Source organism: Aulostomus chinensis, chromosome 2, assembly GCF_037954235.1.
Source record: "Aulostomus chinensis isolate RoL2024-O1b breed Wild chromosome 2, RoL_Achi_v1.0, whole genome shotgun sequence".
Lineage (NCBI taxonomy): Eukaryota > Metazoa > Chordata > Actinopteri > Syngnathiformes > Aulostomidae > Aulostomus > Aulostomus chinensis.
In genome coordinates this window covers 1811777-1835957 of record NC_141321.1, presented here as the reverse complement: position 1 = coordinate 1835957, position 24181 = coordinate 1811777, and the positions used below count along the sequence as shown (strand labels likewise).

The 24181-nt window shown below is 45.0% G+C and overlaps 1 protein-coding gene across 4 annotated transcripts in view; it reads right to left on the bottom strand.

Moving 5' to 3' along the window:
• The window catches only part of ano1a (anoctamin 1, calcium activated chloride channel a), a 66499-nt gene that overhangs the window by 16338 nt on the left and 25980 nt on the right, over positions 1-24181 (bottom strand). For 3 of the 4 annotated variants that reach the window (XR_015118998.1, XM_086222504.1, XM_086222488.1), the window contains exons 3-14: positions 20488-20832; positions 17676-17774; positions 15384-15535; positions 13372-13426; positions 12912-12963; positions 12083-12138; positions 11900-11941; positions 8751-8815; positions 8301-8435; positions 6819-6979; positions 2912-2997; positions 1675-1686 (exon numbers count right to left, since the gene is read on the bottom strand). Coding sequence is in view for 3 of the 4 variants with exons in the window: in XM_086222504.1 (XP_086078630.1) it covers positions 1675-1686; positions 2912-2997; positions 6819-6979; positions 8301-8435; positions 8751-8815; positions 11900-11941; positions 12083-12138; positions 12912-12963; positions 13372-13426; positions 15384-15535; positions 17676-17774; positions 20488-20832 (1260 nt within the window). In the remaining variant the exon portion in view is untranslated. The remainder of the gene's footprint in view (positions 1-1674; positions 1687-2911; positions 2998-6818; positions 6980-8300; positions 8436-8750; positions 8816-11899; positions 11942-12082; positions 12139-12911; positions 12964-13371; positions 13427-15383; positions 15536-17675; positions 17775-20487; positions 20833-24181) is intronic. The other variant, XM_086222500.1, reaches the window with a different exon arrangement.

Below are 24181 nucleotides of genomic sequence, written 5' to 3'. Positions count from 1 at the left end.
CAGTCTAGTCTGAGTTACTGGTAAACTGAGGGTCTTTACATGCCACACACTTCAAAATGTCAGTGCAAATGCTGTGTGTGTGTGTGTTGTCTACACTACAATCTGCAGTGAACCAAGGGGAATGTAAATCTGCCGGAGAGGAAACAGCACAACTACTAAAGAAATGTAAATGTGTTAGTGAACAGAGAAATAACAGACGGACAAAAGACTCAAAACAGGAAGACAGAGACTTTGGTCATGTGTTGTCAGGTAGAATACAAACACTAAAACCATTTCAAACCAAAAAAAATGGTTTTCAGAAGAGATGAACCATGAGATCCTGGGAGACGTTATTATGACCCCTACAGACCCCCATGGGCAGTGGTGTGTATGGGGGGTGGGGGCGACCATGGCCCAATTGTAGAAAAACACACTCTTAAGTGTCCTCTTGGGAGGCCAAACAGACTCTAAAATGTCCTCTTCGGCGGAACTTAGTGCCCTCTTCAGTGGCAAGACCGTGTTGTATGTACCTTTTTTTTTTCTTTTTGCTACTGCCCTTCAAAAAGTCTGTGCACACCAATGCCCACGGGTCCAGCGAGAACTGTCCAAAATTAAAACTCCAAAATGTTTTGGGAAGCCAAATGGACCACATGGTGTGTGGGCCTGGTGTGAGCCTTTCAAACAGCTTTGTAGAATCACCAGTTCTAGTCCAGGAGTTTCTTTCTGTCCTGCTGTTGTCTGTGTCTAATCTAGAGACTGAGACATGGCAGCAGGAAGGGTGTCAGTCCCAGATCCGGTACACTGACGTGGCTACGAACCTGATCCCACCACACTTAGGGCCTGAGAGGCTCAGTCCATAAATGATGTCAAAGCTTTTCAATACAAACTGGCAGGAGTGAATTGATATTGGAGATCATCAAAGTCACCAAATTCGTAGCTGGTGTTGTGCTGTCAGGAATCTAAAATCTGAAACTGAATTGAAACCGTAATATTAAGCAAGAACACGCTGGACTCAAAATGAAATCATGGTACTTTCAGCTCCCATGATTGATCGGCCAAATTAGAGGAATTGTTCCTGTTTTGAATGAGAATGAACAGCCGAAACACCGCAAAGTATTGAGTTTGGGCAATTGGTCACATCAAGGTCCGTCTACTCAGAGATTTTAATTTCACTACTAAAAAAACCCCCAAAACACAAGTTAACCAGGTTATATGGAACATTTCTTTCTATCTTTATTTATGGACAGTATGTTCTAATATCTCTTTATTTTTCAAGTTTATGTTACTTTATTGTCATGGTACAAAAATGTCTTGCTGAATTCAGCCATGAAGAGACAAAATAGTGCACACACAGCTGTTAGCCGTGGCGCTAGGTCTCTGTTGAACCAGCAATAATAATCAGGACAAGTAACAGAGGAGCGAAGAGAGCTGAGATGAGTTCTGAGTCAACAAGCCCTCCCGTCATTGTGTCTCCACCAGCAGACGACACAGCAGAGAGGCGGCAAGGGAGAAGGAGCAGGAGGACAGAGGTCAGAGACAGAGAGGACGCTGCGTGAAAGGACCGTAGCCAGACTGTTAGACACCTTTAGGGAGAAAAGGTAAGTGTGGCAACAATGGATCTGAAACAGGACATCAAGAGAAGAGGAAGGTAAGTTTTAATGTAAGAGATGCAAAAAACTAAAGATGGATCCAAACCTTGTGTTCCTCCTGCAAAATAAACCACACACAGACAGAGAGGAGAAGGTGTCAGTCACTGTCAGAGGAACATTTCCACGCCATCACAGAGGACACGATGGTAACACATTCAACATTCTTCTCTTTTGTTTCATTATCATCACACACTCAGTACTGATGTCGGTCTTTGATGTGTTTGCGGGGGAGGTTTTTCTGGGTGATGACTCAGACAGGAGTCACAGTCATGCACATTCTGACCTCGTGGTGCTAATTCTGCCGTGACTCAGGTTCGCAGCAGAACCTGCAGCCTCGCTGCTCCTTCTAAGACATAATTGATATGACTATGCATTTTCTGATATTGCTGCACACAGTCAAATTTGTTGAAAGGTGGATCCACAAACACTAATATCCAGTCAAAACAACACCACCAACTTTTACATTACCAGCTTTAATAACATCGTTAGCAAGTAGAACTGTAGAGGATCTCGTCAAGACGTGTGTCACAAACACACTCGTGTGTATTTCAATCTGTAGGTCGGGGCGACAAATCCACGGCCATATATAGACACTTCAACAGTAATGAAACATCCTATTAATAGAATGAATTAGGAATAAAAATCAAATTAAAAGAATGATGTTTTAGCTATAACTCCACATGGAACAGTGATAGGAATGAAGATGAGGGAATGACTATGTTTTCCTCCCCCAGCAGCTATTTGTCCGACTGGCTTCTCTAGGATGGTGTTGGGCCTGCAGAGACCTGCTACTCAGAACAAACATCATGTCTGCTAGGACTGTTGCTACATTCACCACACAGAACTGTTTCAAAGGTGTGTTCAGCACCAGTGCACAACAGCCAGTGCTGACAACAATGAAAGCAGACATGATGGGTAACCCTCCAATCACCAGTCTAGAGCTGATATCTCTAAAGCTCTGGATGAAAAAAGCAAAGCGTTTTAGTGTATTGCAGCATAGTAGGGGTTTCATATTCACTATTTTCAGCTTTCAATCAAAGTACAAATATAACTTTGTTCACGTCCTTAAAATTTTAGGAATACAAACTTTTAGGTTACAGGTCGTGTGACGGTTTAGTTTATTTTCTGTCTTGTGTAGCGATGTAAAAACCGTCAGCCCCTGAGAGCAGGAGGCAGTCTGCCCATCAACAAGCCTGACCGTACCTGGTGAGAGTGATAGCTGTAATCTCTCTGAATGGACATTTTTCAGCATTTCTAGCATCTCCAAGCTGGAGATATCTCACCTCCTCCTCCTCGCCGAAGCCTGTCAAGTCCCAGACGTAGTTCAGTCGCATCTGTCGTCTTTTCCAATGTTCCATGAAGAGAACCGCTGCACAAGCCAAGAAAAAACTCACGCTTAGAGGATGAACATAGAGGTACAAACATTAACAAGGAGAACCGTTGTTTGCTTGAACAAGTCCCAGTAGAACAACTTCATCCAAATACTCCCCTGTTTCTGACAGCAACTATCATTCATATCTGCTACGATGATCTTGCATGAATCTTAATGTCAGTTTTGGGACTTTTCCTCCACCTGATGTAGAGTTTCATTTTCTCATCCTTGTTGTTTCAGCATCAAACGTGTTGCCCCTGCAGAATCTGACTTACTGGTTATTGGAATGTCCCACCAGCACGGTGGTCAGGGTTTAATGCAACAGAGAAAATGCAGCAAGGTGTAGCCTTACCTGGCTCTCAGAGGAAATGACAGATGACTCTGATTGCTTGACTTCATGCCTCATGTTTATGTGACTGTTTACAACCTCTTTGCATCCTTTGTATGACTTTGTGTTAAAATATCCTTCAGTATGGCTGACAATATATTCCAAAACCTCTCCCTCCTCAAAATGTTCATACGGTTACGAATACATTTCTTCAAAATAGAGGAATAAGATCTTTGCATGCATATTCATCACTTGTCATTCATGGTTTCTGTCTTAAGTGTGAACTTTTTTAGTCTATATACCATTTGACTTTCACAGAATTTCCTGTGTTACAAATAACCCTGTAGTTTGTTCCATTTTGGAAAAGTATAAGTCTATTTCACTTTCTCCCTCAAGAACAGTTTGCTGTATCAGTAATTCATAGAAATTTATTAAATATTTGATTTGTTCCTGTGCACAATGATGAAGAAAGTCGATCTACAATGACGTACAAGTCAGTAGGCTGTTCAGACGGAGGTCACATTTGAGGTCAGACATGCTTAGAAGACCTCGTGAGGGAGGAGGCATCCCCACCAGATGCCCGAACCACCTCAACTGACTCTTCTTAACATGGAGGAGCAGTGGCTCTACTCTGAGCACCTCCCAAATGACTGAGCTTCTCACTCTATCTCTAAGGCAGAGCCCAGCCACCCTGCAGAGGAAACTCATTTTGGCTGCTTGTATTTGTGATCTTGTTCTTTCTGTCATTATCCAAAGCTCATGACCACAGGTGAAGGTTGGAATGTAGATTGGCCAGTAAATCAAGAGCTCCGCCTTTTGGCTAAACTCCCTCTTTACCACAATGGACTGGTTTAGCACCCGCATCACTGCAGACACCGCCCCAATCCACCTGTCAATCTCCCGCTCCATCCTACCCTCACTTGTGAACAAGATCCTGAGATACCTAAACTCCTCCACCTGAGGCAGGACCTCCCCCCTGACCCCAAGTCGGCAGGCCACCCTTTTACGGCTGAGGACTATTGGCCTCAGACTTGGAGGTGCTGATTCTCATCCCTGCCGCTTCACATTCAGCTGGGAACTGTCCCAGCAAGAGCTGGAGGTTGTGGCCTGATGGAGCTAAGAGGATCACATCATCCACAAAAGGCAGAGACAACATCCTCTCGCCACCAAACTAGACCCCCTCCACCACCCGGCTGTGCCTGGAAATTCGGTCCATAAAAGTTATGAACAGAACCGGTGACAAAGGGCAGCCTTGGTGGAGTCCAACTCTCACTGGGAACAAGTCCGACTTACAAACCAGACTCTCACTCCTCCGCTAGAGAGACTGAATGGCCCTTTGTAAGGGGCCATCCACCCCATACTCCCGGAGTACACCTCACAGGGTGCTCCTGGGAACATGGTCATAAGCCTTCCCCAAATCCACAAAGCATATGTGGACTGCCCCCCAACTCCCCTGCCCCTTCAAGCACCCTAGCGAAGATGAAGAGCTGATCCACGGTTCCACGGCTGGGACGAAAACCACAAAGCTCCTCCTCGATCTGAGGTTCAACTCTCGCCCTGAGCCTCCTCTCCAGTACCCTGGCATAGATCCTTGCAGGAAAGCTGAGGAGTGTGATCCCCTGATAGTTGGAACACACCCTCTGGTCCCCTTTCTTCAAGATGGGGACCACCACCCTGGTCTGCCACTCCAAAGGCACCGCCCCCGATGTCCACACAATGTTGCAGAGATGCGTCATCCAAGACAGCCCTACAAAATCCAGAACCTTGAGATACACAGGGTAGATCTCATCCACCCCCGGAGCTCTGCCACCGCAGAGTTGTTTCACCGCCTCGGCGACTTCTGCCCCAGAGATTACGAGTATCTGATTTCAGCAAAATCTAGAGTTGAGCATTTAGGCTTCTCGTGTGAACGTAGCTAACATGTCCCTATTAGTTAAACTATTTGATATCTTGGATGTCACCATTTAACTAGTCAACATTTTGAGTCTCTCATCTTAATTTATGCAGACAACTGCAGGCGTCTGGTTATCCTAGTGAGCTGAACCCATATTTGACTAGTTTACATGTCAGAGGTTCTGAACGTACTGTTTAAGTAGAGAAACTCTCAAGGCACACATTCATCTTGGAGAGCAAGTAGTGTTTCACCAGAAAAGCTGAAACACACCAGCACAACAGAACTGAGGCATGATAGATGACACACATCAGGTGACACCACGAGCACCAATAGGAAGAGTCGTGCTGCGGCAGAGGAGAGGGACAAGGGGACATGTCTGTGTGGATCATATAGCTCAGGATGCTCCTCAATCTCAACAGCTGATCTCTCCTCATCCACTGGGATGGTGACACCCAGTCAGCAGAGGACAGGAAACAGAGAGGAAGCCCTGCTACAAAGCTGCCGCACACAAAGAGCTTCAGTATTACACTGAACATACTACACTGATAACAACAGCTTCTTGAAGCATGACGCCACCAGGGGCTAGGCTAGCACTGCCAGGGTCTCGAATAGCAACACCAGGGCCTAGGTTGTCTCCGCCAGCGGCCAGGCTAACACCGCCAGCTTCTAGGCTAGCACTGCCAGGGTCAAGGCTATCACCACCAGGGGCTGGGCTATCACCACCAGGGCCTAGGCTACCACCACTAGAGGCTAAACTAGACCTACCAGGGTCTAGGCAAGCACCACCAGGGGCTAGGCTAGCACTGCCACGGTCTAGGATAGCACCATCTGGCCCAAGGAAAACACCACCAGGACCTACACTATCACTGCCAGGGGCGAGGCTAGCGATGCCAGGGTCTAGGCTATGACCACCAGGGCCTAGGCTAGCACTTCCCAGGGCTAGGCTAGCACTGCCAGGGGCTAGGCTAGCACCACTACCATTAATGCTAGCTCTGTCAGGCAGAGATGATTTAGATAGTCAAGACCAGGCTGATGGACAGAGTCCACCGACAGTTTCTGCCGCCCTCATAGTTGAGAGATTAAGTTGTCTCAACCATTTCCAAATATCGGAGCAAATTAGGCAACATATTGGGTGCTGACTGGTCTCATTTATCCGGACCCAAAGAGAACTGCACGGAGAAGGAGGAGGTCCTTGCAGGATGCAAGTGGGAATAAACATAAATACTAGTTTCATTTTAATGGAGGATTCTGAGATATGTGCACATGCTAATGTTTGATCTGACCGTGGAGTACAGAGGAAATATTTCCAGAAACAGCTCCCCGTTATCCATTTTCCTTCTCCTTCATCTAAACAGATAACACCTCGTGGTCTGGAGGCCTGCTGCTGCTAACAGATGGCAGCCTGGTTTGGCGGAACATCCGAGGAGGAGTGGACACATTTCACTCAGTGTGTCTCCACTCCTGCTACCTTTGCAGACTCGCAATATCACATTTCTAGTATTCATGGGATGCAATAGTTTAATTGTTCTATTCATCTCATGTTTATGGTGGGAGTTTGAGTGGTGAGTGTGTGCTTGGACGATTACGTGTCTTTACCCCAGAGGGCCATGAAGATAGAGAAGAAGACGGTTGCTGGGTTATCAAAGAGATGGCTGGCTCGGGCCGTACCACACGCCGACACCAGCTTCCAGTAGCTGCAGGCACTATCGCACAGTGGACACATGGTGACGTTGTTCCTGGGATCACAAATCTCCATACTGTCAAAAAAAGAGATGGAGTGTGGGGTGGAGGTTAACAAGTCAGAACAAAAGATTCAGGCTACACGCAAAATATTTGATGAGATAAACCCAGTTGGTGCTTGTGCAGCTTGTCCGTGTGCTGGCTGACTAAAGGCAGAACCAACATACTTTGCAAATTCGAAAACAACAAGTGCACTAACAACTAATCCAAAAGCCTAACAATGGAAGTGAGCAACACCAGAAGAAAGATGAGCTCATGATGCCCAAACACGAAAGTAAAAACACATTCATCATTTGTAACTGGGAGAAAGTAACCATCGTTAGTTAATGAACAAGGTTTCAGTCACTGTTGGCCTGAACAGGATTACATCATCACTGATCTGTACCAGGAGGATATTGGTCAGGAATGTCAGGCACACACAGACACACTTACTGTAATGGCAGGTGGAAGACCTGGAGTACATAAAATATTCACATGCTCTCATCACCCTGCAACATTTCTTGTTTTATGTTCAGCTGAAACACATCCATGTGCTGCTCACGCTCTGTGCCCGTGCAACTGCAGGGTGCTGAAATCCCCTCCTCCAATCCAGCAGGGGTGCAGCACCTTACGGAGTAAAACAACACCAGCCTGCTCTCCCTGTTAACATCCAAGGGGCGGTGTTTGTGTTTTCTGATAATTTGCTTGTTGCTGCTGAGTTGGAGCCATGCTGAGTCTGAAATGACAAGGTGTCCTCCATCTTTCTCTCATGGTGTTTCTCCATATTCTTCACACAGTGGTTTGACTTTGAGCAACAAGTAGCAGCTCATTGATTTACCACATTGCTCAGGATGAACTGGCAACCCCACCCTAGAAGAAGAATTATCGCCGAAGGTTTATTTTTATTTGTAGACAGTATAAAGCTGAAGGATCCATATTTGTTAAGCCTGAAATGATATTCAGTGGCAACACGCCAACACTTTGAGGATGTTTCCATGGATTATGAGGGTGGAGTCATTAAGTCTGGTGTTTACACACTAGTTTGATTCGATTAACTCATTCTGTCCAAAATTTGGATTCCTTGAACAAGGGGAATGAGATGTTTCATGAAAAATTAAACAAAAGGGAATACAGAATCTTGGAAAAATAAGTATCATGACACAAGACAAGGAGACAAAAACAGATCGAAAAAAGATTTTTGCTTTGTGTTTGGTACGGTGCTAAATCAATGGAATTAATGAATAATTTAACACCTCAAGAGACAGAAGGTTCATTTGGTAGTGGTCTCTTGCAATGTGTGTGTGTGTGTGTGTGTGTGTGTGTGTGTGTGTGCATGCACGTGTGTTTGTGTGTACCTACCTAGGTATGTTATCATCCACTGTGACACAGCCGTATAGGAACACAATTACACCCACGATGGCTGCAGGGATCAGCATCTGTGTGTACACCCCCAACCAGGCGAAATACAGGCCCACCTTCTCCCCAAAGTATTTCCTGTGGGGGAACACATCATCGATTCACTCTGACACCTTGGAATCTTAATTTCTGCCCCCTCGCAAATGACACCATCGTGACAATTACTGGGTCACGTTTCAGCCTCGTGCAGTCTCAGCAGATGATTATTGCCTCTGTGGAGCTGCATTACTGAGGCATCAATCTGTCTGCGAGGGTTCTTATCTGTAGCTCAGCCCGGTGTTTGGTGGGTTGGTGACGGTGACAAATGATGCGGTAAGAGCACATTGGAGAGACTGGCAAGCATGCGTGTAATTCACCTGAAGGGCAGGACAAGAGCACGGCTCTGGGTCTGACCTGATGAGTCCGATAGGCTGGTACTTGTAGAAGACGCTGTAGCTGGCCCACTCCTCGTACAGCAGCTGAGGAGAGACGAGGAACGATGACTGAACCATTCACCCCTTCATTTCTGTTTCCCCAAAATAAAACTAAACTGAATCAGAACAACTTCAATGCAACAGGGACAGAAACTCTCCATGTGTTGGTTTGAAGGATTTAAACCCAGTAGAACCCGGGGTGTGCAGTGGGTTACCAGACACCATATGGAGATTCAGATTAAGCAGAAGAACTACATAGGGATACTCTGAATTTCATATCATTTGCTGACGTGGGGGTACTACCTTTAAGTATTCAGGTACTTGTACCCTGTGGATTGGCAATGTGTGCATAAAGCAATCTTTTTTTTTTTTTACATTGAAGCCATAAGATATAACCAATACCCACAATGAAGTTATGTTACATCCACAAGATATGGCTCATTCCCCTAATTTGTCTATTTAATATTTTTGGACAAGTTATATCTTGTGGTCATGAATTAATTAAACTGAGGAACAAGTTAAAGTTTATGGTCTCAAATTCGCTTTCTTAAAGGAAAGTTACATATTTGGCCACAATTTTTGGGTCTCTCTATGCCCACAAAATATATAAATACATAAATAACAATGTCAATAAAAATCTATGGCCTCTCCAAAACATCAGCCTCTTAAAGAAATACCACTATTAGCTTATATGTTGACCAGTTGATCATTGATATCAAATATTTTTTAAGAGCAAAGCCAACTTTCGCCTGAAGTAATGATATCTTACGACATCAAAAGTGAGATGATCAATTAACAAAAAGAAAGAAAGAAGGAAGGACAGAGAAAAGAACGTGTTTCACAAAGCAGCTGCAGGAAATTCAAAGTTAGTGTCTTTTGTAACCTGTTTTGTTTGATTGAATATGAGAGAAGGAACAGAACCTCCTCACACCCAGAGACTCAGACCAGCTGAACACCTCATCCTCCTGTTTGTGTTCCTGCGTCTTTGTGTGAATGTGGACACAACTAAATTTATGAAGAGTGTGTGTGTGTGTACGTGTGCATGTATGTGCATGTGTGCGTGTGTGTGTTTTATTGTGCATGTATGTGCGTGTGTGCATGTGTGTGTGTGTGTGTGTGTTTTATTGAGCATCATGAGGTCAAACACATTTATATGCAAATCAGAACAGGAGGCTGTGATATGGTCACCGCCATCACCAGCATTACCCTGAAACAGCTGACTGGTTTGTTCTCTGCGCTCAGTTCCTACTACCAGGAACATAAATCACTTTGAAATGGTGGAACACTTTCACACACACACAAACACACCAACACACTTCATTCACAGCCAGAGCAGCGCCCTGCAAGGTGACAAATGCAGCCTTTTCATCACAAGACATAGGCCCAGAGGAGCGTTCATTAAAGCATGCGTTCAACCATAGAACGTCCATTTTCTCTCTCCTAAACATTTCTACATGGGACTAGTAGATCTGCATACATACATACTATACTTGAATGATGCTTGAGAACAACAAGGGGAGAATTAAGGCTGTTGCCTTAGCGACACAGCCTACAGTGTAATTACAGAGAGTGTTGGCAGGGGAGGAGACGACTTCAGGCTCGCCTTGAGCTCTGATTATCATTCCAGTTTTGCCTGGTTACTCTGACTCCTGTTCAGTTGGAGGCAATGGCTGAGGAGTGCAAATATAGTGGAAGTAACAAAGCATGATGGTTTTAAAGAGACACAACACTCACTGCAAGCTTTTGAATATAACTGTTGAATATTTAGTTCATTTCAGCAGAAGTAATAATTTGATACAGTGGTGCAGTGGTCAGCACTGTCGCCTCACAGCAAGAAGGTTCAGGGTTCGAGTCCCGGCTCGGGCACGGGATCTTTCTGTGTGGAGTCTCCATGTTCTCCCTGTTCCTGTGTGGGTTCTCTCTGGTACTCCAGCTTCCTCCACAGTCCAAAGACATCAAGAGGGGACGAGGCTGATTGATTCTCTAAATTGACCATAGGTGTGAATGGTTGTCTGTCTCTGTGTGTTGGCCCTGTGATGGACTGGTGACATGTCCAGGGTGAACCCTGAAGAGTGCTGAGAAAGGCTCCAGCCCCGCAAACCTTAACAGGATAGGCGGTGGACAATGGACGGATGGATGGATGGATAATAATTTCATAGTTAGTAATTATTCCATGAAGCAAGAAGAACATCCAGAGATTTACATTCTGTGGTAACATGAAAGAGAAAACGAGGGAACATCTTGCTGTTCCTAAGTTGAAACTTTTGATGAGTTAGAATGAAAACCCAGCTTTTCATGGTGTTGCAGGCCTGTATTGTTTACAGCGTGAAGGTTACCTGAACCTATCAGGTGTGTTTGAGGACGGAGCAGCTGGGCTCACTGTCTCCTCACCACAGCTGGATACATCAACAGGAGCAGCTGGGCTCACTGCCTCCACACCACAGCTGGATACATCAACTGGAGAAGCTGGGCTCACTGCCTCCCCACCACAACTGGATACATCAACAGGAGCAGCTGTGCTCACTGCCTCCCCACCACAGCTGGATACATTCTACAGGAGCAGCTGTGCTCGCCGCCTCCCCACCACAGCTGGATACATCAACAGGAGCAGCTGTGCTCGGCGCCTCCTCACCACAACTGGATACATCTACAGGAGCAGCTGGGCTCACCGCCTTCCTACCACAGCTGGATGCATCAACAGGAAACCTGGGCTCACTGCCTCCCCACCACAGCTGGATACATCTACAGGAGCAGCTGTGCTCACCGCCTTCCCACCACAGCTGGATACATCTACAGGAGCAGCTGTACTCGGCGCCTCCCCACCACAGCTGGATGCATCAACAGATGCAGCTGGGCTCACCGCCTCCCGACCACAGCTGGATGCATCTACAGGAGCAGCTGGGCTCGCCACCTCCCCACCACAACTGGATACATCTACAAGAGCAGCTGTGCTCGCCGTCTCCTCCTCACCACAACTGGATACATCTACAAGAGCAGCTGTGCTCGCCGTCTCCTCCTCACCACAACTGGATACAGCTACAGGAGCAGCTGGGGAGCTGGATGGAAAATCTCTCCACGAACTTAACACCAATTTGCTGATAGGGGTTTACACGAACTGTATTCTCTTACCTTTCTGTCATTTGGTTCTGCTGTCACTCCCTCGATGTCTCCCTGCACACACAAACACACATGCACACACACACACACACACACACACACACACACACACACACACACACACACACGGAAATAAATATGTCTTGAGCTTTTTGTTTAGGATGATTCTGCTGAGGTGCTGGCGCTCATACTCACGTCATGCAGTGGATACGCAGCAGTATAGACGCCGTTGGCTAGCAGACTGGTGATCCCTTAGAAAAGCAAGTGAAAAGGGATTATAATTATAATCCAAGACAAACTTTAAAAAAAATGAAGGACTCAGCAGAGGAGCTCAGGAGAAAAAAAACACCCAGAGACTTAAACCAAGACCACATGACAAGAAAGAGCCGATGGTGGCTTACAATTTTGGAAAAGCTTTTACTGTAGACGGGACTGTTGCCGGACCAGAGTCTCTCTGGGTGGAACACATATACTGACTCTAGCCCAGGTGGATGAGTGATTAAACATACAACCTCAGTTTTTTGGTTGTTTATTCATGTATAGTTAAAGGATTTGATGGTACATGAGGGAGGGTTTCCTGGGGGACGGACCACCAGACATGTTCGTATGGGCAGAACAGGAATCAACATTTTATCTAGTAAATTTGTGCATTTAGAGGTCAAATCAGTGATGCTGTGTCAAGCAGCCTGCAGCAGACATTTTGATAAAATTGTTCCTCATGTTGACAAGGAAGAGCTTCTATCTTCAAGCTGCCCAATTGAAGCTCCGCCCCCCCATCTTGCCACCTCATCAGCGGCACTCTCTCATTTCAGCACAACTAATCTGTAGAACATGTTACTTTGGGGCAGACCTGTTGAATATAGTCACAACACTATTGTTGTCAGCAGGATTCCACGACCACCTGGTCTTTTGACACATGGAGGAAGCCGTGACATTTTCATGCATTTCTCAGAAACATGAAGAACCTTGACTGTGCCCTGCTAGTTGCATGTTAATAAGTCCATCGTAGTAGGGAGTGTCTTACCCATGGTGTATTTGGCCCTGGTGCATCTTGTTCTTTTCAGTACCTCATAGACCTGAAACCACAACAAACAATAAAGGTCAAATGTGAGAATGGAGCCACCAGAGAGATGCACACAAAAGGAGATTTAGAGACGAGTGCTGAAGCTCAGATGGCAGCTGGGCACAGCTGAGGAGCTCCGTCCCACAGTTAGAGAAGCACACCAGTGTGTGTGTGTGTGTGTGTGTGTGTGTGTGTGTGTGTGTGTGTGTGTGTGTGTATAAATGCCGCAGCAGGACAGAAATGTTAGCTCTAGCTAGATGAAAGCATGGATCCACATTGAATCATTATAACCATAAAGATATCACCATCACACACACACACACACACACACACACACACACACACACACACACACACACACTGGGTCATTGAATCAAACCAGTGTTTGTGTTCTTTCACACGTTCAGGAATAAATACTTACTATGGAGCTCCTGGTCTTGCTGTCAAAGAACTTGTCCCTGTCAGACAGATTGAATCTGGAGGTGAAGAACAGAACAGAACCAGAGTCAGAGGAACCACAGAGCACCAACAAACGTCCCTGGGATTTTTTACTGGCTGGTGTTTCGCAGCAGTGTGGAAGCTTTATGTTCCATAGATGTCAGCCAGGTAGGGGGAACTGGAGTACAGCAGCAATAATACCTGTAGTTCACTGCAGCAGAGGCAGGGCTTAAGCCTCATTCTGCAACAGTGACTGACATCACTTGTAACGGTAACAGTGACCCCTCACATCGATCCACTGGATCACACTTTGCTTGCTCTGGATAGATAATGTGGATGATTAAAAATCAACCAGGTTTATGACAGGACAGAACCCTCGTCCTTGACGAGCTTGAAGGACTTATGGATGTGTACCATTAAAGAGTTGGGACGGTGTCCGACGTGAGCTCTCCATTGGTCCTCAATAGAAGTGTCCTCACTGATGACACTGACACACACAGGGGTGATACGATGATGACACATCTGACTTCCCAATCACAAAACACAGCGGCCCTGAAACCAGCGTGTCCTGTACCACCGTCTCCAGCAGAACCACAGATGTCTTTAAGTCTTCTGAGTCACAGTCAAAACACGGCATGGAACCAGCAACAAGTGTGTTCTTCTTGGAGCAGCTGATGTAGCCTGGGGGTCAAAGGTCAACTGAGGAGAGCTGACTTTCCTCTACAGGCTGACTCACATCTCCATCTCCGTCATGCTGTGCTTACACTAACTAAAGGGGGTTGTGAATGTGATGGACACATTTGGAGACATGGGATGTGAGCGGCTCAGGTGTCACACCAATAAAGATGTTACCGTCTCTGCTGCTCGGTCGTATTTATCGTTTGATCGTCTTCCTTTGAATGTGCTTCATCTGAGGTGTAACTTTCTTCTGGTTTAGTTTGGTATGATTTTATAAAAGTGAGTCTGTTGGTGTGAGGGTTTATTCCCTGTAGAAGTTAATATAGTCAAGCCCACGTGTAGGACCTGACAGGACCTGATCCTGTTAATGTGCTTTCAAAGGACACTACACTGTTATTTATAACTAGGATTCCTCTCAAGGAACCGGCATTGTGGGTTTCAAAACTACCAGAGCTCAAGTGTTGGAGAAGATGTGGAGGTGATCTTCTAGCTGTTAGTCAGAGCTGTAAATATAGCTGCCGGCTGCCCACACGCTCCTCCTTATACATCCCAGCAGGCGGACGTAGATGTGAAGACATTCCTCCTAGCTGGTTGGAGCCACTGGGACTGAACAGGAAGTACTGGTGAGGCCATCTTTTCTGTCTTTATGATCCTATTAGCCAGCTAAAAGCTTATTTTCTTATTTTCTAAATCCTGCAGGTAAAAATCTACCCCAAGGATCAGTTTTACACCGCGGTGGTGGTGGTTAGTCCCTGTGTGTCCCAGCTGCCAACTCCAACTTCACCTGTCAGAGGTGAACCAACAGTGACGAAGGAGCACAACTCTCACATCAGGCCTCTGATTCCTGACCCGTGGTTCAGTCAAAGACAACAGTGATGGTGATTGATTCCTGTGCACAACCACGTCACTCAAATAAAATTCTCATTCAATGATCTTTTTTTTTTTAGTTTTCACCAAGGGGTAAACTCAACACATACAAAAGAGCCTAATCACGAAGCTAATCTGGCTAGCATGCTAACAGACGTTTGGTAGAGCAGCATTCCTCGAGTGTCTTGTCCCACTTGAAATATTTAAATCCAAAATTCACTCTCCTCCTATTCTGGAACAAGTCTCAACTAGTTCCTGTGTGAAATACTTGTGGTAAACATGTTGCAATATTCACCAGTTTTTAATTTGTTTGAAGCTAATGTCTGTAACCTTGTAGTGTTCATATCACGTTGTGCTTTATGATGGGATTGAGCCAGAATCTGCGCATGTTACCAGATTGAGTTAATCCTGCTTCCCTCACTGACCGTACGTAGACAGAAACATACTCACAGGTGCTGCTTCTCTCTGGAGAATGGGTGAGAGAGGGGTTTGACACTTTTCAGACGGTTTTCTTCCACATTTGGATGGAGAGGGGCCGTGACTTTGTGAATGAACAGTCGGATCTTCTCCACCACGTTACTTCCTTGTTTCACATCGTAAACCTACAAGGGAGACGACAGAGAACACAAGCCTTTCTCTGAACTGACAGCCTCATCGACAGCTTCTACAAACACTTGAATAGCCTGCGACTTGACATTACTGCATTTAGAGAGCGGAACAAGCTTTGATTGACCAACTGTGTCATAAGGCTTGAAGGTGCCGCACATGACTGAAGATTTTCACTGATGCTGGTCACTGGACTAGATCCCTGCTGAACACCTTTACTCAACTCAAGAGGACTTTAGTCTGGAACCATTACAAACATCTTGAGCTCTGAGATTGTTCCATCCAATTAAACTGACCTGATGAATGTACGCGTAATCTGCAGCCGTTCCCTACATTAGAATGCTGCACTGCAACTTTTAAGCACAACCTACCTACCACGGTAGGTACAAGACATTGTTGGCTACTGGCTAAGGACAAGACAATATTATTTTTGTAAGCAATGAAGAAGCTGTTGTTGTTCAAGATTCCTGGTTGTGGTGGTGGTTGTGTGTGTGTGTGTGTCTGTGTGTGTGTGTGCATAGGTGCAGGAAGGAGGGTGCTATGTGTGCTGCAGCCCCCATTGTCATGGCACCACCACTGTGGACTAACATGATATTGTACTTAGGGGTGCAACAAAATAGTCAACTCACGAAATGATACAAAATACGAAACAGGGTTCACGATACAAAACACTCATGATATGAAATAAGGATTAAAGAAAATCAAAAATCAGAAAAGCAAAAATCAAGGGTTCTTTATTTTCTTCCTTAATATGCAGACGTACAGGTTTTTTTTTGTGTCAGTACAAAAAAAAATGCTCTTTGCTTTGAAAAAACAAAATATTTATTCTTATTATTTAGACTACAATCCAAATACAAACATTAAATTTACAATTAAAAAAGTGCTTTGTTGTTGTAAACAATGAGGACAACTACATTCTTGAATGCAAAGGAAACGTAAGGTAAATGTATTATTAAAAACTATTCACTCATCCTCAGGGCTGCAGTCTCATCTCCATCTATAATGTCTGACCTCAGCGAGCTGGAATATTGAGCCTTCAACAGGTCCTCATCCTTCTATCACGCTTGTAGTGCTCGCCACAGTCTGCGGTGTTGTGTACCGACATAGCTTGCTCACGGTTTTTTTTTTTTATATACAAAATTGTCTTGTTTTTTACATGGGGAGCCAAAATAAGTCCAAACAACCAGTTTGTTTGATGAAGGAGCGTCCGCTACTTGTTCGACCTCGTCTTCCTCCATTTAGAAATAATTGTTTCACTGCTTTTTCTTCTTCTATGGCGTTGCTACGGTGTTCTTCTTCTTCTTCTTGTAATATGTGTAAACAGTAGGTGAGCAGGTCAAAAATCATCAGTGTTATTGGTGTGAGGCGCTGCAAAAATGATGGGCAGTGTAGAAAATACGACCCGATCATTAATTATTCAAATATTTCGTTGATAAAAGACTAGCCTACTACTCAGGAAGTGCTGCTTTTATCACTTTATTCTGTAAATGACTTCCAACGTCCCTCGTTATTCAATGGCAGCTGTTTTTTTTTGTTTTAACCTTAAGCCTGCCTTTGTTCATGTTGATGTTGAGTTTGACCTGTGACTGTAGTCCCTCATTGTCCATGATTGATGATTGAAACGGACAGTGTTAACTCACGGTCTTATTCCTAATGTATTGAGTGTTCAAGCTACATGAAAATTTGACTTTTTCAATTTTTCATTCTTTTCATTCTATTTTTCATCCGATGCCTTTTAAATGGCAGCTGGTGGTGACAATGTAGGCTGACAATATTATGTGGAAAACGTCAGCCACAATATAATGACGCCATACATTTTCCAACCTAGCCCCCAGCACCCCTCGAATGAAACCACTTCCAGGGTGCCTCTGTGTGTGTGTGTGTGTGTGTGTGTGTGTGTATTTGTGTGTTTTGAGTCAATATTCAATATCTTTGATTTTGACGATTGATTGTTAACCAGATTGTGGTGAGGTTTCCTCCTTGTCGTCACAGGAGAGACGTTTCAATACACCACTTGACTGATTCCTCATTGACTCATGCAGTTTGCATTCACTCTGATGTCAGTCCCATTGTGGACCACCGTGTGCAGTGCGGCTGCTCGGTTAAGTGATTCAGTATTGGGAGGATGAAAGGTACCTTCTTTGTTGGCATCTTCAGCTTCATGAACTCAGCTTCCCGACACAGGACATTCCATGGAGCGTGGATCTTCAGAAAGCCAATTCCTGGGATCTTACTCTGAAATACAGGCGAGGTTTGACATGTAATGTTCCATAAAGCAACAAACAGCTCATTACACTCACAACATGAAATATATCGGGTCCTTTTTCACACTAAGCAGGACGAGATCGTCTGCTTGATGACACTCAACAATCCCTGCAGAACTCGGCTGCGGGTGGGCGGCCATCTGCCTCGACCAGTTGGGTTGGTATGTGAGACTCATAACATGAGATAAAGAATGAGAACACAGTGTGTGTGTGTGTGCGTGTGTGCGCGTGCGTGCGCGTATTTGTATTCTTTGACAGTCAGAGGAAAACCCTCGACTGATGTCCTGCCTTCTGGAGGAGATTGTCTCTGCAGCCTCGACTGTTATGTAAAAGCCCGCCCACACTGCCAGACTCTCTTCCCTCCTTTTAGCTCGGCACACTGACCCGTCTGGATACACGCAGCAAACCCAACTAGCTGGCTGATACACTCACTGGCCTCTTCATCAATTACTGTAACACAATCCAGGACAAGAGCTCCGCCCTCAGTTGTACTTTGATGTTATATAATGGCTTCAGTTTTGTTGCCAGAAAGGGAATATTTTTACTTGTATTGATTTTTGCATATTCCTGGTCAGTTTCTTGCTAAGATGTAAAATCAACACTTTTATCCAGCAGTTAGCAGAAACACCATGTTAAAAAAGCTGCCAATATCTCCAGAGTATTGATACGTGGATTGATCAGCTCTGATGATGTCACATGTGAGGTAAAACTCCCTCCAGTCTGTTAAACCGACCCAACAAGCAACAAGGACATGCACTCCTCTTGTTTTCTCCTAAACTGGGCCAAGCTACGAGAGTCAATATCACTTTGAAGTAACAGTCCATTTACTTGAGCATAGTGATGACCAGAACACCAAACCTGAACCTTGTCAACACTCCATCAATGGGCGATCTCGCCTCTGCTACTCTGTTACCTGTTATCATGTCTCACATGTTGAATCATGTTGCAGAACACAGCCTGGCAGGCAGAAAACATGCAGGAGTTTCTCATGTGAGTCGACCTTGATAATGAGATGGTGCAGTGGTTTGCACGGTGTCCTCTTGCGCCTACGCCGAGTCCTTCAGGTGCTCTTGAGTCCTCCCACAGACCCCCTGGGTCAGTCTGGGGACTCTGGTCATTTTCCCACACATTTCAAATCCACTTAAGTTGACAATTAAGGTCAACAACTTCTGTTATTACACAGGTTCACAAGTTGCAAAAATTCCTTTTCAGATCACATACAGATCAGCAGGCTCAATAATTTGGCTTGTCGTTGCAGTTCTAACCGGTGACTCAGAGTCAGCGCAGTTTGACTCCTCTACAGAAAAGTTCTAAAGAAAGTACAAGAACCATGGTTTCTCCAACAGACAGAGGAGCATCCATGGATGTACCAGGGGCCCACTGGAAACACCACATTAATGACACAAGAGCTGCAGGGAACATGAACTTGCAGACACACGTGTTCAGAGGAGAAGATTCCTGCTTCAAAGCCACATCAGACGGACGTGGAAGCAGTCGAAAAGCAACTAGCAGACTATTAGTCACCGGCATCGACAGTTTCTAGTCACATGTTTCTATCTGCACGCTTGAGGTTTATCTTCTCATACTGAAATATAAACTAACACTAAAGAGTCACTTAGCTGGCTGGACTGACTTTCTCTGTTGACCTATCAGCTTGCAAGGATTATAGCGTGCTTTCAGAGGAATTAGCACACATTAGTATTCTTCAGTTTTCTCTTTGATGGGTGGAACGGGTTACATGCTCCATGTTAAATAGCTTGTTTATGTTAACTATATTTTATTAGTTGGAGTCTGTTTGTGTTTGACACGTCATTATTTCCTGTTAACTCACACTGACCGAAGAATCCATTAAACTTTGATCCTAAATTTTATGTATATATATATATATATATATATATATATATATATATATATATATATATATATACACAGTAAAGTTCTATCCAGACAGAGATGAGGGCGGTCTCCTGGCTGTGGTGGAGGCCTGTGCTCTCCCAGTACTCTACCAGTTTTGTAGCCAGTGATGTAAAGGGCAACTCACTTTTCTGTGCTTATTAGAACACTACTCTTGGAGTGTGGAGCCTTCACCTGCCATGGTGATACCGACTGTCCCAGTGCTCTGTTCCTGCAGCGTTTAGCCTCAGCTCTGAGCACTGCGGTACGGTCATAGCTGAAGGGACTGGATCCCAAGACAAGTGTTGCTGCTCTAATGTCCACTTCACATGGTTCTGAAGGGTAAAAGTCCCCCTTAATGAAATTATTCCATTTTCCTGTCCTGATCATGTCATTAAGGATTGACATCATCTCCACCTGCACCCTCCTGCCGTCGGCCCTCTCATCATTTTCAGGATTTTTCAGAGTGATTCAGTCACTGCGGCTCAGCTGGCCAAGTTTAGTTCCATTTTTTTTAGGGTTCTTAATGGACAACATGTCAAGCTGAGCTGAAAACATGTCAAACGTGAATCAGAGCTGAGTTGCCATCTAACATTGATAGATGTACTTTGATTTTGTTGGCTCCTGATGAAATCTGCTAGCAACAGCTGTCTTTTCCACATCTTGGGTCAAAACCTTCCACTGTCATCACTGTGACCTTTGACAGGAGCATCAACAGTAAGAGTAAGACCAGGTTACAGAAACTACACATTCATTTATCGACAGTTTTCAAGCCCCTCCCTCCTCCTCACCCCTTCATCTTTCTCCAGCTCCAGGCCTGTCTCCAGAAGGTTCTCCTCAAACTCTTCCCGCCTGAAGCGCTTGTCATCCTCGTGGTAGTCAGCCCGTTGATCCTGGGCGGCGATCTCTGGATCTTCTTTGGGCTGAAGAGGCGCCCGGCTGCTCCTGGAGCTCAGGCTGCGGCGAAGACGGCGAACAAAGTTGTTGTCTGCAAATCTTGGGGACTTGTGGCGGACACTACTGGGTTTTTGTATGTGGTAAGTCAGCACATAGTCAACCCGCCGGCAGCCATCGGACAAGTATGGGCCCAACGGAGAAAATGGCTGTGAGCTGTCACCATAGAGAGATTTCATTGGCTATAAAGAAGACAGAAAGAAACACCCATTTAGATTTCTGTTAATGATAACACACACACATACATACACTCACACAAACACACACAAAAATACAAACACACACACAAAATGAATTCGGCAGCCTGTTCAACTGAAGGCAACAAGTTTGAGCAGAGACTTTATCAAGACAATCAGTCATGAAAACAAAGGGTGTAAGACACCCATGCTGCCACTCAACCCTTGAAGGCAGCAGCCTGTTCAGCTTGAGCTGAGACACACAGTTGACGTTCAATAAGACAGGGCAGATGAACCAGGCACTAGAGGTTCTTCTCAGGCTACACTGACTCTCTACAGATTCCCAATCTCAGGGAGATAATGACAGAGAGAGAAGGGCTGAAGCTGAGCTGAAGCAGGACATGATTGGTGTATCCTTGACAAGGAATTTTCTCTTCAGCCAAATTTTAACCTTGAAGTCCAAATGTTGTGAAAGAAGCAGTTGTGTTTCCTCCAGTTGTGTTTCTTCTGTATATAACAGTTACAAAATATTTGGTCATTTAAGTTAGAAGAAATGTCATGGGGTCAGGTGAAGACGCTGACTGAAGAGCAGCTTGGGTGGGGGTGGGGGCTGTTCCATACAGTACTTTAGGTGATTCATTTTCTTCAGCATGTTTATTTCATGCTGCTGCGCATAAACACACTCTCAGACCTGCAGTGTAACATTATTTACAGTCCTCTGAGAGTGAAGACACCTTAAGTCCCACGATCTGGTGGTCAGCAGGGACATGCAGCAAACATGTGCTGCTCCATGTTGTACAACGTGTCACTAAATACTGGATGGACCAGGAGCGTTTCTACAGGGATATGTGTCCTGCATCACAATCCATTTTTTATATTGTTATCCTTCACTCTTTTTTATTTGCTGCAAAGAGATGTTGCGTGTTAGAGTGTAACAACTTAAATGGAACAACGGGGAGTCTTGAGGAGGAATAGTAACACTTCAGCTGGATCTACAACTGCATTCTTTTAATTCCTAAATTAGGGAACACCGTAATAATGCTGCTGGTTTAACTGACAGAAATGGTGAGACTTGACATGATATGTGAGCAACATGCAGTTGCAGTTTGCTGGAAAAATGTCCCTGTGGAGAGCTTCAGTTTATCTTCTAAGTCAATTAGACGTTTTTGTTTGCTTTTCGTTGTCATTTGCATTCAATATACATGTATGATCCTTCTAATAAATGAACTGATTTTGTCCCGTAAGTCTTCCTGCATCCCAGAGGAGCGGGCTTTAACCATTTCTGGATTTATTTTCTGAGTGTGATTCAAAAAGACCTCTTCCTGTTTGCGCTGCTGAATGTAATCTTATGTGTTACAGTGACAAACTTCCGGGCCATGTGGCATAGCAGTGACGCAGACGCAGTTACACACACAAACATCCATCCTCAGGCTGCTGACGTCCTGTAGAAAAGGTTACTTTATATTTACTAGACGCATTCTCTGATTCATCTTTGTTCTGATGCAATGACATTTTCTGATATTTGGGAATTACGCCTACGGTAAAAGAAAATAAATAGAATGCATAAAAGTAAAATAACAATTACATCATAAATAATAATGAAAATATGTTCGCCTCAGCCCATCATACTGCAACCTGGAAAAACCTCCTTCAGTCAGCTGACTTCCCAAGATCACCGGTGTACAACAGGAGGTTCAAGGGTTACCGCCCCATGAAGCCCCTGGGACCTTGGGACCCTGAGGCCAAAGCTCCAAGCTGCTGGTTCAGCAGAAGAGGATTTCAAAATTTCCCACTCTGGTTCAATCCCCTCAACCTCCACAGGGATGCCATCTCCACCAGAGGTGAGCATTGACGCACATCTGAACAGGGACCTCCTCAGGATGTTCCCAGGTTACCTGCACCTCCTGTTGGGGCTTGCCAGGCCTCTCCACTGGCCTCCCCTGCCATCTGATCCAACTCACCACCAGATGGTGATCATTTGACAGCTCAGCCCCTCTCTTCATCTGAAAGTCCCAGACTTAACAGCCTCAGGTCTGATGATATGATAACAATATGAATCATTCTTACACTACCACATGGTGTTTTTTTTGTGGACAATCCACTACTCACAGATAAGTTCAGGAACAAGACACCACTTGGACTCAAACCAGTGGGGCCATTCCTCCCAATCATGGCCCTCCAAGTGTCTCCATAATTCTCCAACAGGACAAAAAAGAAAGTATGTACTAGAGAGTCTGTGGTGTTCACACCTGTCACACATAAATCACTTCATAAATAAGTCACTTAGTAAATAAGTGATTTGTAGTGTAATGTTGCATCCTTGTCCAGCAGTAGGATAAATAAATAAATGTGTTTGCAGGTGAGAATCTTGCCGGGGAGAATTGAGTACAAGCATTCGGTCTGTGTGTGACAGGTACTTGTACACATGCAGTTTTCCTACATTTGAGGGGTATTTATTGTGTCTATTGAATGCGGCAGCACCGACAGCTGTGAGCTGTCATGCCTAATTGGCAATTGCACAGCCAACCACCGGAGGGGCCCTCACTCATAAGAGGGGCGATTCCCTCCCTGCCCCATCTCTCTCTCTCTCGCTGCTCCTGACGGGTGACGTCATTTCCGCGCCGGATGTTTTGCTTCGGACAGGTAACGCGGCTTGTCTGCTCACCTGCTGCTTTTGGCTCACGTAGCATTGAGCTAATGATTGTGTATTGTACTGCAGAGCGGCCGATTTGGTGCCCTCCAGGCTCGTGTGTCACCTAAATGGCCTCCTGTGGTAAGTTTCTCCCTCTTTGCCTGTTATCGTTACTGATCATTAACGCGGCTAACTTTAGCCTGATTGTAGGTGGACGCTGGTAGCTGCGCGGTACTCTCTCCCTCTTCTGGTGTGCGTGTGTCCTAGTGGTCAATCCGCTAACTGATAGCCAGCCCTCAGCCAATGGTGTGCGAGTGACGGCAGCACCAGCAGAACGGGTCCGCGGCTTGAACTAAGCGACTAACGCACCATCTACGGAGGACTGCTGCTGCTTTGTCTCTATTACATTTTGTTTTTTATTGTTTTGTCTCCTTTATAGTTTGTTTCCTGCATTGTTTTGCCTCTGTTGTATTTTGCTTTCTGCATTTCCTTGTTTCTGTTTTCTTTTTGTTTTCTTTGCTTGCGCCAAGGTTTTATCATCCTTGTAACAATTTTAATGTAATGACTGAAATGTGGGGTTAGCCTCCCCCCCCATATTGTTTATTTCTGTTTTGTTATTTCTGGCTTAATTTGTTAATTTCTTGGGTTTTGCCATCTTGGTAGAACAGTGGGTTATTCTTTCAGCCTTTGCCTTTTATTTCTTTTGTTTGTAGTTTGTGTTGT